Genomic DNA, 18205 nt, shown 5'->3' on the forward strand with positions numbered 1-18205 from the left:
TCTCTCTCTCTCTCTCTCTCTCTCTCTCTCTCTCTCTCTCTCTCTCTCTCTCTCTCTCATTCTCTCTCTCTCTCTCTCTCTCATTCTCTCTCTCTCTCTCTCTCATTCTCTCTCTCTCTCTCTCTCTCTCTCTCTCTCTCTCTCTCTCTCTCTCTCTCTCTCTCTCTCTCTCTCTCTCTCCCTTTCTCAGCCTTCCTAATTCTCCGTGCCCTCCTTGAGATGTATGGGGTCAGAAGTAGACCTGGCCACCCATGTTGATCTCCTCCCATAAACACGTTTGAGTGGAATGTTTCATCCATTAGTTACAACATCAGCCCGGGATAACTCTTGTCAAACAGCTTTTAATTGACAATTCCTTATAAAATGTGGAGTGTGAGGTTGTCAAGAGGCACGTGGGTCAAGCCTTCAATTGGTAGGTGGCAACAAACTCCCCCCCCCCTCTCCCAGCTGACACTACCTAGGGTAGTTAGGGTATATATACCCAGTGTAGGGTACATATACCCAGTGTAGGGTACATATACCCAGTGTAGAATTCAGAGTACCCTGGCAAGATCGAGGAGAGAAGGGTCATGAGTGCCAGCTGGGAGACTGAGGATCTCCAACTGTGAGAAGCTGTAGTCCAATAGGTAGTGATATCTCTGATGTATTTTCCATGTCTAAATTACTCACCATTTTGCCAGTGTAGGAGAGGATGTAGCTCAGGTACTTATGGTGAATAACATAATTTGTATTCAATAAAATGTTGTTAAATTGCCATGTGTATATGTCACTTGGTTCCTCCCTTGTCATCTCAAGTGTATGTTATCAAGCATCTTGAACCTCCTTGTATGAACCTTTAAACTCTCCAGTATAAACTGTTTAACATAACTGCCAGTAAGTGATTACATTAAAAGAAGAAATCTCTCAGTAGTAATTAAAGTCAACAGGACGTGGTGTCCCCCCCCCCATGAACCGCAGGCGGTCCCTTAATTAGTAATTATCAAACTCTTGTAGTAACGAATTTAATTGGGTGGTGGCAGCCGGTGTTTCTCCTCTGCCTTAACATTAAGCAAGTCCTTGAGCGTACCACTGGTTCTGCGGGAGAGTTGTAGTGGTACCAGATTACTCTCAACTGTAAATATTGTGTAAACTGTTCATGGAAATCTATTTAAGAGCACTAGTGTGTAAAGCTACAGCGGTACAGTGGTATCAGGTAGGGGGTTACAGGGGAGCAGGTCTTACAGCATGGTGAAGGTAATTAAATACCAGAAGGGCTCAGTAATATTGGTAGATCAATGTTACTCAGCCCTTCTGGTTACGATCAATAAAACTGTCTATTTTCAGCTTGTTACAACTTGTAATAAAGTTGTTACATCTTGGCTTAACGTGTTTATGACGTATTAGAACGTTGTTACAACTTGCTATATTGGTTGTTATAACTGATTAGGAGGTGTTAAAATTTGTTCGAACGTTGTACCAACGTCGTAGTTTCGGTGTGTGTTTGGCGGGATCTCGAGGTCCCTCCCACGTTCCACGGTCAAGCAGGATAGCAACGGTACAACACAAAGACTTTATATTCCGATTTTATATTAATTGATTTAACTCACCACGCACATCCTAGCTGACATTATTTACTATCGCAATTAGCGCCAATGTTTATAATATGCAAATGATAATTGAACATTGAGATAAGTTACTGACAATTTACTAAAGTTCAAGGAGGGAAGAGATGACCTCAGATCCCAGGAGCGCCTGTTGCTGCAAACTAAAAGCCAAGACACACTGCCATAGGGAGCCTGTCTCTAACGGGTTGCAACCTGTCCTCTTAAAAAGATCGTCGCTTTTGGCCGTTTGCCCGTATGGCCGAATATGGACGTAATTTGAAAATTAAAATAAATTGGAAATAAATTTGGGATTTTTTTTTCAACAACAGTAAGTTAAGGGACCTCTGATAGGTTAGGTGGGCAGGAAATTCTCATAAGGATTCAAAACGTTATGAGAAACGTAAATTGAAAGTTCCTCTTCTAACCTGTCCGAGGAGGACCGGACGACTCAAACAGAAAACGGAACAGTACGTCACTTTTGTGAGTTGATTTCATTTCAAATTACGTCCAAATTTGGCCGTAGTGCGCATACGAGCCAAAAGTGACGTTATTTTTAAGAGGACGGGTTGGACATGCCTCCCACTCCAGTGTCCTACAAGGCGGTGTGGGCCTCAGTCCCCCAGACGTGATGGTAAGCGGCCCTCCAGGACTGTGTTATCCTCCACACGTGTTATTGACACAGGCTGATCCCCCCTGGTGAGACTCCTCCTCTTACATGGTCATGGCGACTGTGTATTTATTAAACAGTTCACGAGCTGGGTAACACAGCGAGGTCGTTCACGACCCAGGGTTATTATAGTTAGACAACCTCGTAGTGCTTCGGGTTCGTACGTTTCTAGTTAGGCAAAACAGTTGTATTTTTTTTACAGAGTGGCACATAGGAGTGGCACCTGCAGAGGCACCCGCCAAGCTCTCGTGTTGATGCTGCACGTGATGACTCGCGCTGCTGACCCGACATCATCATCATATTGGAATATAATAAAAAGCTCTTGTTGTGCACCGTTCCTTCCCTCCATCCTCCTATCCCAGCTCCTTGTCCTCGCATCCCTTCCTAGTGTTATATAGTCGTACTGGCTTAGTGCTTCCTCCTGATTACCTGTCCTTACCTTACACACTCTGGTAACTGTTCACCACCATAGCACACTTTCCAAAGCGTTTATCTGTCATCTGGGACGCTGGCCAACATTGGAAAATAGTTTAGAAATCTAAATCGGTATATATTCAAGGCAATTTTCACAGCATTTGTTAGATCAATCATGTAATGTGAAGCACCGACATCATATCTGCACCAAAAATTAAAAAAATATGAAAGTTTGCAACGGGACTGATGCCAGAGCTAAGAGGGTTAAGCTATAAGGATAGACTTATGGAGCTAGATCTCACAAGTCTAGAGAATAAAACAGGGGAATAATGGCGACAACATACAAGATACTGAGGGAAATGGACTCTAAATTTAGAGAAAGTAGAAGAAGAGGACATAAGAAATGTAAGACTTACTCGTACTCTGTACGGGTGGTCAGTCTAAGTGGAATGTACTTTTTTTTCTTGTTTTTTTCTACCACAGACGTGGCCACACATTTACAATGCTAACCAGCATATATACATTTTCTTCTGTCCTCCATGGACAGGGTGAGAGATCTGTTAAACATATAGTCCAGTGTTTATTAAACAATCACCCACAGGAAGTGATTGTAGTGCTTTTAAAATGCTAATCTAACCTACAGACATAAATACCCAGGTTTACATCTGTCCAACATAAACAGTGTTCGAGGTGTCTTTTTATATAGCGTCATTAATGTGCGTTTATAAAGGTGAAGCCATTCTGACCAGCTTCCACATACAATGTACTGAAAGAGGTGATGGAAGCCACAAAGCTGGTAGGCGGGGCATAACAAGCCAGACCTCACTCCTACGTAAACACTACTAGGCAACTACCTAGCCTAACGAGGTTGATGCATAGAAAACAGCAACATTATGCTGGGTAAATATTTCCCAATGTGGCACATTTTTATCGAATTGGTAGTGGGTAAAAATACCTTGTGTATGTAGTCATGCTGGCAAGGTTAGAGTGGGGATTATTACTGCTGGGTTAATGTAACTCTGTACGCATTCTTACCCCGGTATGTCTGTTTGTTTACACACGTGCACACTCGCTAAAACAGGTTCCCAGGCGGGATGTGTGTGCGTGTGTGTGTGTGTGTGTGTGTGTGTGTGTGTGTGTGTGTGTGTGTGTGTGTGTGTGTGTGTGTGTGTGTGTGTATTTACTATTTGCATTTACTATTGTATCTGCTGAATCGAGCTATTAGCTCTTGGCTTCCGCCTTTCTAACCAATTTTATTTTTTCTCTATTATGTCTACTACAAATATTTCACACACACACACACACATTCCCAGGAAGCAACCCGTAGCAGCTGTTAATCTCCCAGGTACCTATTTACTGCTAGGTGAACAGGAGCACCAGGGTGAAAGAAACTGCCTATTTGCTTCTACCTCTGCCGGGGATCGAACCCGGGCCCTTAGGACTACGACCCCAGAGCACTGTCCACTCAGCCGCGAGGCTGTAGGTCTCCCTGTGTGTATGTCCGTGTACTTGCGGGGGTTGAGCTCTGGCTCTTTGGTTCCGCCTCTCGACTGTCAATCAACTGATGTACAGATTCCTGAGCCTACTGGGCTCTATCATATCTACATTTGAAACTGTGTGTGGAGTCAGCCTCCACCACATCACTGCCTAATGCATTCCATTTGTTAACTACTCTGACACTAAAAAAGTTATTTCTAACGTCTCTGTGGCTCATTTGGGTATTCAGTTTCCACCTGTATCCCCTTGTTCGCGTACCACGCGTGTTAAACAGTTTATCTTTATCTACCCTGTCAATTCTTCTGAGAATTTTGTAGGTAGTGATCATGTCTTCCCTAACTCTTCTGTCTTCCAGTGTTGTGAGGTTCAGTTCCAGTAATCTTTCCTCATAGCTCATTCCTCTCAGCTCGGGGACTAGCCTGGTGGCATACCTCTGAACCTTTTCTAACTTCTTTTTGTGTTTGACTAGATGTGGACTCCACGCTGGAGCCGCATATTCCAGTATTGGTTTGACATATGAGGTATACAAGGTTCTGAATGATTCCTTACACAAGTTTCTGAAGGCAGTTCTTATGTTCGCCAGCCTTGCATACGCCGCTGATGTTATCCTTTTGATATGGGCTTCAGGGGGCAGGTCTGGTGTGATATCAACCCCCAGATCTTTCTCTTTTCCTGACTCCTGAAGGATTTCCTCTCTAAGCTGGAACCATGTGTTTGGTCGCCTGCTCCCTACTCCTATCTTCATCACTTTGCACTTGCTCGAGTTAAACTCTAGTAGCCATTTGTTGGACCATTCCTTCAGTCTATCCAGGTCATCCTCTAGCCACAAACACACACACATCCTGTGTGTGTGTTTGTGTACTTACCTGTGGGTAACTACAGGGAGTGAGGCTTTGCTTGCCCCGTCTGCTTGCTTTGTTGTACCTGTTGCGTTATAGTTTAACTGTTCTCATGTTCAAATTCTTTGTCGTGTTTGTGTGTGTGGGTGTGCGTGTCCTCGGGTACGTGACTGCGTGTATAAGAACATGTCCGTGTTCTCACACCACAAACGTTTTCGGTACGTGGTCTTGAGGGAGAGCAAATAGCAAGATCTTGGGATGGCATCACTGTTGGTATTCACGCGGTGTTGACATGTATGCCTCACTTAGAAAGATCTGGTATTCATCATTTTATTTGTACCGTAGGATTATTGTTATTATTACATATATCATCATTACACATTGAGGTTTGAATAATTTTCCTCCAGAGAACTCTCGCCTAATACTTGGATCTGACCTTCAAGACTGCAGCAGTGTTGCTTCTTTACATTTTACAAAATATGTAAACTGTTTCTAAACAGTCGCATACATGTATATTCAATATTTAGTAGCTCAGCACAGTTAAAATATTGTTTTGTTTACATAACGTAATGTAGAAGGGAACTTGAGACGGATGCTGAAATACTAATCGGCAACTCGACACTCGGCAACGCTGCTAACTTTGAATTCGGAATAACTAACTTAACTCCTAGTAAAACAAAATTCCACCTGAAATCTAGCTCTGTTTCGAAGATTTTTGCAGGAATTACGACCTCGATTATTAACACAGAATCGTATAATGATTTGAAGGTGTTAAAAATGAATATAAAAATGGGGTGTCGGTATCAGAGGTGTAGCGCGAGAGGTGAAGCAAAGAACGGCTTGATTAGTGTTCAGTTGTAAGTGGCGGTGGGAGGGTCTCCGCTCGCCCCGGGAGCTGTGTTACACGTGTTGCTCAACACTCATTGCCTTATATCGTGGCCTTTGTGGTGATATTGTTACGTGTGTGTGTGCGTAGGAGATACTGTTCGTGGCTCCTGTGTGTGTAGTTACGTTAGCTGCCTGGAATATAGCGATATTGGTACGAAAGTTGGTGGCGGCTCCTTGGATGACAGCAGCCAGTGATTTTTGTGGTAACCAGGTTTAACAGGGGTGTTGAGCCCAGTGTATTAACAGGGATTGAGCTCAGTGTATTAACAGGGGTTGAGCCCAGTACGTTAACAGGGGTTGAGCCCAGTGTGTCGCAACCGAGACACAATGTACCTGTCAGTGGAGGTAACTGGGATTACTTCGGTGTGAAAAGCTCGTGTGTGTGTAAGGTCGATTGTTGCTCCAATATTCATGGTGACCTTTTGTTGGTGAATATCCAGAGTATGTTGGAGTTGTAGCCCCAGCATACACGGGGTCAGTGTAGCCCCAGCATACACGGGTCCAGTGTAGCCCCAGCATACACGGGGTCAGTGTAGCCCCAGCATACACGGGTCCAGTGTAGCCCCAGCATACACGGGTCCAGTGTAGCCCCAGCATACACGGGGTCAGTGTAGCCCCCAGCATACACGGGTCCAGTGTAGCCCCAGCATACACGGGTCCAGTGTAGCCCCCAGCATACACGGGTCAGTGTAGCCCCAGCATACACGGGTCCAGTGTAGCCCCAGCATACACGGGTCAGTGTAGCCCCCAGCATACACGGGTCCAGTGTAGCCCCAGCATACACGGGTCCAGTGTAGCCCCAGCATACACGGGTCAGTGTAGCCCCCAGCATACACGGGTCCAGTGTAGCCCCAGCATACACGGGTCCAGTGTAGCCCCAGCATACACGGGTCCAGTGTAGCCCCAGCATACACGGGTCCAGTGTAGCCCCAGCATACACGGGTCCAGTGTAGCCCCCAGCATACACGGGTCAGTGTAGCCCCAGCATACACGGGTCAGTGTAGCCCCCAGCATACACGGGTCAGTGTAGCCCCAGCATACACGGGTCTGTGTAGACTCGGGCAGTACAGGTGATTTCATAAAGAAGTGACCATGAGTGTTCTGAAAAAGCTGAAAAAAGGTTTTGTGTGGCGTGGCGCGTGAAGGTTGGGAATTTTGTAGCGACGGATGATGATTCAAGCCTGCAGGGCACGAAGGAGGTGATGGAGGGGGAGACGGCCACCTCCGGTGTTGGAGAGGGAAGGCAGCAGGTGTCTCACACACCTGCTCCAAGGTCCCGCCACATACCTGAAGATGTCAACGGTAACCCAGTAACGTCAGACATGCAGCTACAGGTAAGACCACACAAACACACCTTCCATTTTGGAGGATGTAGATATGCAACCTAATCCATGCCTTACCCAACCCACCTGTCTTGTAAACAACCCAGCTCTACCCAACCAACCATCCCATAAACAACACAGCCTGTAAACCCAGCCATACCCACCCACCCGTCTTGTAAACCACCCAGCCATACCCAACCACCCGTCCTGTAAACAACCCAGCCATACCCAACCACCCGTCCTGTAAACAACCCAGCCATACCCAACCACCCGTCTTGTAAACAACCCAGCCATACCCAACCACCCGTCTTGTAAACAACCCAGTCATACCCAACCACCCGTCGTGTAAACCACCCAGCCATACCTAACCACCCGTCCTGTAAACACCCCAGCCATACCCAACCACCCGTCCTGTAAACAACCCAGCCATATTCAACCACCCGTCCTGTAAACAACACAGCCATACCCAACCACCCGTCATGTAAACAACCCAACCATACCCAACCACCCGTCCTGTAAACAACACAGTCCTACCCAACCACCTGTCTTGTAAACAACACAGTCATACCCAACCACCCGTCCTGTAAACAACCCAGCCATACCCAACCACCCGTCTTGTAAACAACCCAGCCATACCCAACCACCCGTCCTGTAAACCACCCAGCCATACCCAACCACCCGTCCTGTAAACAACCCAGCCATACCCAACCACCCGTCCTGTAAACAACCCAGCCATACCCAACCACCCGTCCTGTAAACAACCCAGCCATACCCAACCACTTCAATATGAGAAGTCTTTCATTATTACACGGTAGCCTAGCCTATAACAGAAAATGATGTAGGCCTGAGCGCCTCTTGAGACAAGAGCATGGGTATAGCTAGACCAACTTCCCAATTTGGGTCCATATACCATAAATGATTGAAAGATGGCTGCTTGTGTCGACTGGGAATCCTACAGAACAAAGCACTCTTTGTATACTGGTCCTGGAGGCCGAGGACCCATGCAGGTCGGCGGGAGCCTCCGCCCTGCACGCACACACCACAGCCATTCACATGCCCCAGTACATATATTTATATGTTATTACTGAAAGAAGAAAAAGCCGCAGGTGTTTTGAAGTGCATTCCTTCCCACTGACGAGCAGACTACAGCGAACCATTAACAGATCAATGATCCCAATAAATAATTCTCGTCGTAAATATATATGCTGTTTTTGTATATTATTTATCGCTCTTTGCATATTTGTTTTGCTCCAAGTGTTCCATCATATTCACGAGGATGGCACCATTGCTGTTATTGTGTTAGGGGCAGCTACAGCACAGCGCCATGTGTACCCCGTCGTGCCTGTGTTGAGAAAACCTCAAGCCCGTGTCTGGCATTATTTAACTGTTAGGGTGAAAACACAGTTTGGGCACTAGGCTTCATGTAGCCTCAACATAACCCCAGTCACTCGACATGTTGAACAGTCACAAACTAATCATTTGTACCCTTTGGCGTTATGAATTCATTTTACTAAAAATAATTAACCTGCTTGATGGGGTTCTGGGAGTTCTTCTACTCCACAAGCCCGGCCCGAGGCCAGGCTTGACTTGTGACACTTTGGTCCACCAGGCTGTTGCTTGGAGCGGCCCGCAGGCCCACATACCCACCAATTATTATAAACCAACTCAGCCGCTCCTCTCTCTCCCAAGAACGACAAGGGAGGCTATATAGAGAAATAGAAACGATCGAGCTAAAGTTGCACGAATCATAAAATCCAGGAGAGGCAAAGAGAAGAAAAGGCAATCGGTAAAATAGAGAGGAATTCCAAATACTTCGTCTCCTATGCAAAATATAGAACAACACTACATTGAGCCCCTGAACACATTGAAGATCAATGATCCAAACGAATTCTTTATGAATATGATACTAACATCGATTTTGTGTGTTATGTTAGATGTCACCCGAACCACACAGGGCTTTGAAGTGTCCATAGACAGCATGCACTCTGCACCAGTCACACATTCCTGGCTTCCTCAATTCATTAAGCATTACAAAAAAAAGGAAAACAAACTATGACAGGCCCTTAAGCATCTATTGGAGACGGAGCCGAGATGAGGTGTTATCCACTACATACTTAAAACAGTGGAGATCGTTCCACCGGTAGTAAGTTCACTACGGGCTCACCGTACCCCGTGCTACTTGCCCCGCTCCTGTGCCAGGTAGGTTACGGGATAACAACAACAACAACGTGCCACCTCACAAAGGAGATAGTAAAGCAGGTGCCAAAAATTGTAGACCATTAGCTCTAACATAACACACAAACATCGTTGAAAGAGTGCTAATAGGTAAGATCACACAAGAGATTCACTGTGTACATAACCCTGAACAATATGGGACCAGGACGAGGCGCTCCTGCCTCTTGGGTCCCAGACCACTGTAACATGGCCATAGATGCCATGGAAGACAAAACGCAGCACAAAATGCGCACGAAAGGAGTTACTGGCAAAGTAAGAGAAGGGGATCTTTAATTTTGTAATGAACAGAACCCAGAGTGTAATAGTCTCCAAATCAGACATAGACAAGGGGCCTGACTGCTGAGTGGACAGCGCTCGGGATTCGTAGTCCTATGGTTCTGGGTTCGATCCCCGGTGGAGGCGGAAACAAATAGGCAGAGTTTCTTTCACCCTGATGCCCTTGATTACCTAGCAGTAAATAGGTACCTGGGAGTTAGATAGCTGCTACGGACTGCTTCCTGGGGGTGTGTAACAAAAAGGATGCCTGGTCGAGGACCGGGCCGCAGGGACGCTAAGCCCCGAAATCGTTTTATAACCTCAAAAGAAGATAGCTCTCCACATATGGCAGTTGCTTAATTTAGAAACTGTACTTGTGGTCGATCTCGAACCCATTGTTGATGTGACGACGTATATTGAATTTTGTAACTAGCTCAACAAGATTGTAACTTGCTTAGCTAAATGAAATGTGGGGTTCAGTCCCTGAGCCCATTATGTGCCTCTGTAACCCTTTCCACTACCGCCCACAAGATGGGTATGGGGTGCATAATAAATGAACTAAACTAAAAAAAAAACTTCTAAGGCTTCTGTGATTTTGTCATAGTGGTTGAGTAACTGTGACAGACAGGATCTTCCCGCTTCTAAATCCATGTTGTCCTGGGTTGTGTAGCTCATTATTTTCCATAAAACTTGAAATTTTACTCCTAATTACTCTTTCTATATCACTCTATAACATCACACATAATAAAAGTATACTTTTATTATGTGTGATGTTAGTGCAACTGGTCTATAATTTTTGCCAAAGCTTTACTACCCCCCTTGTGCAGAGGAACTATATCTGCTGATTTAAGTGCTGCTGCTGGTGTAGCTCGTGTATCCAGACTCTTTCTCCATATTACACTGAGTGCTCGCGCTGTAGGTACTTTACATTTCTTTATGAATATTGAATTCCACGAGTCAGGACCCGGGGCTGAGTACATGGGCAGGTTGTCAATTTCTCTTTCAAAGTCTTCAGAGTTCGTGTTAATATCAGTTATATTATCTGCAGCTTGGATGTCCTTCATAAAGAAGCTGTCTGGATCTTCAACTTTCATGTTGTTTATTGGGGTGCTAAACATAGCCTTAGCAAGATGTGCAAAATAGGTCGGTTGAAAAGCAGAGGTACAATTGGTACACTGAGAGAGAACTCTCAGTGTAAAGGCTTCAACATCAAAGGCCCAAGACTTCGATATTCCCCCTAGACATAATTGGCCGACCTCTCACGGTGTTAAGTGAAATTTATGAACACCTCCAAAAGGATACCTGATCAATCAGGCTGTGATTCGTAAGTCAGGCTGCGTGCAACTGCGGCCAACACCCTGGTTGACCAGACCACCAACCAGGAGGCCTGGTTAGAGACCTGACCACGGGGAAGTTGATCCCCGGAACCAACAACAGGTAAGTGGAACAGGTACAGAGTTATCAGGGCGAGGCTACACAACAGTATAGGATTAGATTATACAGTCCTAGTTTCTCCTTGACATGGTAAAGTGTCAGTACTGTTATATATATACTCGAGGTTGCGTTGACGAACTGTTGTATCAGGATTAGATTCTGGACAAGGATTGTCGTCTGGCTTCTCCAGGAGTGGGCATCGTGTGTCATGCCTGTGGTAGTGTTGCGGGCGCCTGCCCAGCTCCTCCTGCCCCCTGCTGTATACACCTAGGCGCCTGTGCTGGCTTAAATACACCCAGGTGTTTACTAGTGGCTTGTGTACACCTAAGGCTCTTAAACATACACAAACCGTAGCTTGTTCATCTTTTAGTATAGGCTACTGCTCAGTATTTTTAAATCAGTATAATTATTGGTTAAACCTCAGTTATAATGACTTGAAAGTTATATATGAATCTAGGATAGACAAGATGTTCGTTAGGCTAATATTGCTAATGTTATAAGTGTCGTGATGTAAGTTATGTTGGGTGTATCCTACCATCGGCGTCGCCCCTAAATCAATAACAACCACAACAACGGTATAGTAAGCCGTTTTCAAAGGGCGTTCCCTTGAAAAAATTCCGGGTCGTACATTAGATAAAACACACACACACACACACAGCCCAATAGGCTCAGGAATCTGTACACCAGTTGATTGACGGTTGAGAGGCAGGACCAAAGAGCCAGAGCTCAACCCCCGCAAGCACAATTAGGTGAGTACAATTAGGTGAGTACACACACACACACACACACACACACACACACGGATTTACTTGACAACTGAAACGCAGACTGCCTTTGCTCTTGATGATGGTTAGATGAGAATTAAACACAAAAATTACTCAAAAATATATTTTACATATGATATATTTTACATATATCACTATCTCTTGCGGAACCTCTAGTTATCTTGGGGTTCCGCAGAGCCGAGGTGGAGACACTCCGTGTTATAAAGAGAGAACTGGAGACTGAGGAGCTCCTCCTCTTGAGTTGTCACACCGTCACAAAAATGTTGTACTAAATTCCCTGAACCAAACCAACCCGACGATCCACGAATACAAAACAAATTAATTTTGCGAGCCGCTATGATTTACAGTACATCATATTTTGGCCGTTGGGGATGTGAACGTCAAAATGCGATCTACTATTCGTGAGGACAGGTTGCAGCATAGTCTGAGGCCTGCACTGCATTAATTTGAGGTGGTACATGTCACTTGGTATGGCAGAGAGCAGGATCTGGTCCTGTTAGCTGCCCGTGCTGTAAGACCCACTTGCTACGGGGCTGACAGCACCTGTTGCTACAGTCCTGTTCGTACCGACTGTAACCTATCTGTAACCAACTTAAGCCTTTTAAATTTACTCGCATCGATACAAGTTCTGTTGTGCTTTTCTTCACTAGGAGCCAAGGTCTGTATTGACATTTAGTCTATATAGATATTTTGCTAGAACGATTGACTAGGCCTATTTCTAATTTATATTCTAGATAAGGTGGAAATAAATGATTGATGTCAAGTGGGTCTTTTCCTCGTTCGTTCGTGTTCGTGTGGTATTGATTTTTCGTCAGTAGTGTAACAGTCTACTGTTAGACCAGACCTTCAGTAATGAGTGCTTGTGAGTCAGGTGTGTGGTTTAGTTCCTGTGTTATTGCTTGCCTGTGAGCCAGGTGTGTGGTTTAGTTCCTGTGTTATTGCTTGCCTGTGAGCCAGGTGTGTGGCTTAGTTCCTGTGTTATTGCTTGCCTGTGAGCCAGGTGTGTGGCTTAGTTCCTGTGTTATTGCTTGCCTGTGAGTCAGGTGTGTGGTTTAGTTCCTGTGTTATTGCTTGCCTGTGAGCCAGGTGTGTGGTTTAGTTCCTGTGTTATTGCTTGCCTGTGAGCCAGGTGTATGGCTTAGTTCCTGTGTTATTGCTTGCCTGTGAGCCAGGTGTGTGGTTTAGTTCCTGTGTTATTGCTTGCCTGTGAGCCAGGTGTGTGGTTTAGTTCCTGTGTTATTGCTTGCCTGTGAGCCAGGTGTGTGGCTTAGTTCCTGTGTTATTGCTTGCCTGTGAGCCAGGTGTGTGGTTTAGTTCCTGTGTTATTGCTTGCCTGTGAGCCAGGTGTATGGCGTAGTTCCTGTATTATTGCTTGCCTGTGAGCCAGGTGTGTGGTTTAGTTCCTGTGTTATTGCTTGCCTGTGAGCCAGGTGTGTGGTTTAGTTCCTGTGTTATTGCTTGCCTGTGAGCCAGGTGTGTGGCTTAGTTCCTGTGTTATTGCTTGCCTGTGAGCCAGGTGTGTGGTTTAGTTCCTGTGTTATTGCTTGCCTGTGAGCCAGGTGTATGGCGTAGTTCCTGTATTATTGCTTGCCTGTGAGCCAGGTGTATGGCTTAGTTCCTGTGTTATTGCTTGCCTGTGAGCCAGGTGTATGGCTTAGTTCCTGTGTTATTGCTTGCCTGTGAGCCAGGTGTATGGCTTAGTTCCTGTGTTATTGCTTGCCTGTGAGCCAGGTGTATGGCTTAGTTCCTGTGTTATTGCTTGCCTGTGAGCCAGGTGTATGGCTTAGTTCCTGTGTTATTGCTTGCCTGTGAGCCAGGTGTATGGCTTAGTTCCTGTGTTATTGCTTGCCTGTGAGCCAGGTGTATGGCTTAGTTCCTGTGTTATTGCTTGCCTGTGAGCCAGGTGTATGGCTTAGTTCCTTTGTTATTGCTTTGGCGTATTTGTGACGTGTATATTTCCGCTGTCTTAGCCGGCTGTCTGTTGTGCAGTCATGGGCAGATTGACAGTTTACAATTTGCTTATTTTTCAGTTTACAGATTTTCCTTACAGTTTTGTCATTTCATGTGTTACCTAGTTGTCAGATTGTATTATGATCCGTCTCCACGTTGTCATCTACCAGGCACTTTACCTGTCAGCCAAGCACGTGTAACATAAGCTAAAAAAAAAAAAAATATGGTTGCGTTTTTTTGCACCGTAGATTTGCCGCCTTGACTTGTAATGGCGACGAGTGTTGCTGCAGTCTCCCGCCACCTTGTAATTCCCGCCTTTTTGCGTGTTGCCAAGTGGCGCTAAATTGCTACACACATGGGGTCGGAAGCAAGCCCTTTGCATCCGCTTATTAGTATTGAGAGCGATTTAGACATAGTGTGTGGGGTTTAGGGAACATAGTTGTCGTGGAGGGTGTTGGGAGGGAGAGGAGAGGATAGAGGATGGTGTGGCGGGTGTGGCCAGAGAAACTATCTCCACTCTACCGTGAATGTCCGCCCAACCTCACGCGCACCGTGACTCATTCACTCATTCCTTCCTCGAGAGTGGCAACATTATTTTATTGTTTTCCGATTTGTTTAATAGTCTGAGGGTGCAGATAAATATCTTCTAAAATTCATCTGGGCAAAATAATTAATGGAGCCAGTGTCGACATTTTAAGGACATATCATATCAGCCTTCCTTTCCAATTGACACAACGTCACAAAAATAATGTACAAAGTTGCCTGCAAGCGGTATGATGTTCCACGTTTACCCACTTATATCGTGATCACTCACTGTAACATTAACTTCAGTGAGACTCTGACTCTCTGAGTGAGTTAGACTCTTCTAACATGCTCACCAGTTTAAGGCAAATTAAAAGTAACTAGTTCATAACAAATTAAATTGCTTACCTTAACGAACATTGAAATCCTGTTTCAGAACCCATTATGTGACTGTAATCTTTCTGCCACTTGCCTACAGGAGTGTTATGGTGAACACAAGACGGGTCGGCCAAGCTCGTTGTCAGGGTGTCAAGACCATATATATTGTTAGGTTATAATGTGCTTAGGATAGGATGTATTAGGCTTGGTTGGGCTGGTTTGGTTTTAAAATATTTTGGTGAATCCGTCTTGTGCACTGTAACTAATCTCTCCTCGAGTGGTACATCGCATTTTAACGTATAAATCCCCTGAAGTCAAAAACTGATGTACTAAAAATCATAGCAGCTTGTCAAATTGACGTGCTGTCCCATTTTGTATTCGTGGGTCCTCGGTTAGGTTAGGTTCAGGTAATTTAGTACATTTTGTGACGTGACAACTCGAGAGACGGGCTGTACAGGCCTGTGGGTTTGCCAGCATTTGCGAGCCTGTGAAGTTTAGAAGAGTATGAATGTATGTTTGTCAAATATTCTTATAGTTGTATCAGCAATCTATATCTATAAGAGAGAATGTCTGTCCAGGGTTGGAAACTGGTAACTATTATGCCGGAGAGGATGGAATGGGGGGGGGGGGGGGCTCAGGCTCAGCTGGGTAACCCCCTTCCCACTAGTATACATGAATAAAGACAGTTTGTAATGGGTTCTCTGTTGCCTTGATCCATTCACGAATGAGTTAAGTTCAAAAATACTTTTTGCGTTTAATGTCTGAAATGAGGGTGAAGTGAGAGGAAGGTGAGTGTTGGAGGGAGGTGTGGAGGAAGGTGGGTCATGTGTCCAGGCGGGCTGGGGGGAGTGTGTGTGTGTGTGGAGAGCACGCAGGTGGCAACACACCCCGACCCCAGAGTTGCTGCTGTGTGGCGGCGCCGCAACTGGTGACCCAATCACTCTTGTGTGCTTCGGTCGGCTGCCTTGACCCGATGACCACACAGGAAACTATAGTACACGTGGAACATTGTCCGGGTAATGCCAGGCTCAGTTAGGATTACGAGGTAGATTATATGTCCTGTTGATGTTGCAACCCGTTCTCGCAAATATAATAAGTCAATATTGACTTATTAGTTGCGTGCATAGGTGACATACTTAAGATAATAGTTTCCCTTGAAAAGCTTCATAGAAAACACCAACCTTACCTAACCTACTTAGTATGTTAAGATAAGCATCTTATTGCTTCGTAATTACAATTATTACCTAACCTATACCTATAATAAGTTAAGTAACAATTGTAATTACGAAGCTATAAGATGCTTATTTTAACATACTAAGTAGGTTAGGTAAGGTCGGTGTTTTCTATGAAGCTTTTCAAGGGAAACTATTATGTTTAGTATGTCACCTATGCACGCAACTAATAAGTCAATATTGACTTATTAAATTTGCGAGAACGGGTTGGATTACCTGTTGACGATTTCTAGAATACTTCTCTCGCAGCGCGGCCTTCCCCCTGATGATTGCCTAGTTAGTAAGACTGTCTTGCTCTGGGTGACAAAGAATCAAGTTTGGAGTTGGATGAGATGGAGCACCAATTTTCTAGTGACTTCAAGTGAATGAGGTCTCGTTATTTCTGTCCCACTTACTACCCTTCCAGTACCTGTTTATAATTTAACTACTCTGACGTTCGAATTCTTTGTCGAATCTGGCCATAAAGTTGTGGATTACGGTGATTTTTTAGGCAACTCTGGAACCCAGCGGCAAAACATATTTGAGAAATGTTCGTTCAATAACGTAATTATAATCGTTCAATAGACGTTTTCAACGTTGATTCAGTGTTAGGAAGTGTTAAGCCTGCATGACACTCAACAGTCTCGTCTCTGAGGGTCATGCACGCCAGCTTTCCACTCTTAAGTAACAGTTACGTCTTTAGTATAGCATCAGCTAGTATAGGATAATCAGCTTAGATTGATTTAATACCTCTGTCTATAAATGTATATTTCAAAGCCGAGAGAAGACGTCGCTCCTACCAACCAGTGGTGTTTTCTCCTCTTCACACCGGTGGTGTTCCTCTTCACACCGGTGGTGTTCCTCTTCACACCAGTGGTGTTCCTCTTCACACCAGTGGTGTTCTCTTCACACCAGTGGTGTTCCTCTTCACACCGGTGGTGTTCCTCTTCACACCGGTGGTGTTCCTCTTCACACCGGTGGTGTTCCTCTTCACACCGGTGGTGTTCCTCTTCACACCGGTGGTGTTCCTCTTCACACCGGTGGTGTTCCTCTTCACACCGGTGGTGTTCCTCTTCACACCGGTGGTGTTCCTCTTCACACCGGTAGTGTTCCTCTTCACACCGGTGGTGTTCCTCTTCACACCGGTGGTGTTCCTCTTCACACCGGTGGTGTTCCTCTTCACACCGGTGGTGTTCCTCTTCACACCGGTGGTGTTCCTCTTCACACCGGTGGTGTTCCTCTTCACACCGGTGGTGTTCCTCTTCACACCGGTGGTGTTCCTCTTCACACGGGTGGTGTTCTCTCCCTATGAGTAGTGCTGTAGGCTAAGCAAACTACCCTGCTCCCATTAACAACACGGCCTATACAGTTGTGCAAATATCCGTCTGGTTTGTGTGTTATGTATTCTCAGTGTTGGTTGATTGGGGAACATTTTTAAAGCTAGTATTTGGGATACAAGCACGTTTGTTTCTCCTGGATGTTGTGTGTTTGTGGCAGGGTTGTGGGGGGGTGGTGTGGTTGACGTCACTTAGGGGTGGGGGTGAGGCGATGACGTCACAAGAGGGGTTATGGTGGGGTGTCAGTCCTCAAGGAAGTCTGGCTGTACTCGTGGGGGTTGAAGCCGCCAACAAGGACTAAGAGGGGGCCAAGAGGGCAGTAATGTACCAGCACAAGCTCTTCCTTTATCAACATAGACTGGGTTTATCTACGAGGCTCCTAGCTGGGTAGAGTCTCTCTTGATTGCTTTAGAGACGGCGTTGTTCCTCGGGCATTTCACTGACAAATATAACCTCTAAATCTTAGTCAAAATGGTACATTTTATGATGATAATGTGCTACACTTATTGTAAATCTCTTATGTAATTACTGTACTATAGTTTTGTGTAAGCTAATTGGATTATAAATGTACAACCAGTTATAAATGAAGTTCTGTTTTTATTTGTTTCACGACAAAGTATTTGTTTCATGTAGGCTTGCATAAGATATAAGACACATGCCTAAATGGCTTGTATGGACTATAAAACTTTTGTGTAGTGTTACAGTAAAACATTTTGGATGGTTGCATAATTGAGTGTTGGCCCTTTTTGTGCTATTGCGTAATTGTATATAACATTTGTACATAATAAATAACTTTAAATACAAAATATGTGTTCACAGTCTCCTAATGTAACCCAAATCGTGGTCGTTAGCCTAACCTTGTGAAATCAGATGCTTCCACTCCTGAAA

General features: G+C 45.0%; 1 protein-coding gene across 4 annotated transcripts in view; it reads left to right on the top strand.

Annotated features, from left to right (window-relative positions):
- The first annotated feature begins 5846 nt into the window (after nt 1-5846).
- RhoGAP19D (Rho GTPase activating protein at 19D) overlaps nt 5847-18205 on the top strand; it is a 563531-nt gene continuing 551172 nt past the window's right edge. For all 4 annotated transcript variants that reach the window (XM_069338865.1, XM_069338868.1, XM_069338866.1 and 1 more), the window contains exon 1: nt 5847-7222. In XM_069338865.1, the coding sequence (XP_069194966.1) occupies nt 7091-7222 (132 nt within the window). In that variant the 5' untranslated portion in view covers nt 5847-7090. The remainder of the gene's footprint in view (nt 7223-18205) is intronic.

The sequence above is a fragment of the Procambarus clarkii genome, chromosome 40 (genome assembly GCF_040958095.1).
Source record: "Procambarus clarkii isolate CNS0578487 chromosome 40, FALCON_Pclarkii_2.0, whole genome shotgun sequence".
NCBI classification, from domain to species: Eukaryota; Metazoa; Arthropoda; class Malacostraca; order Decapoda; family Cambaridae; genus Procambarus; species Procambarus clarkii.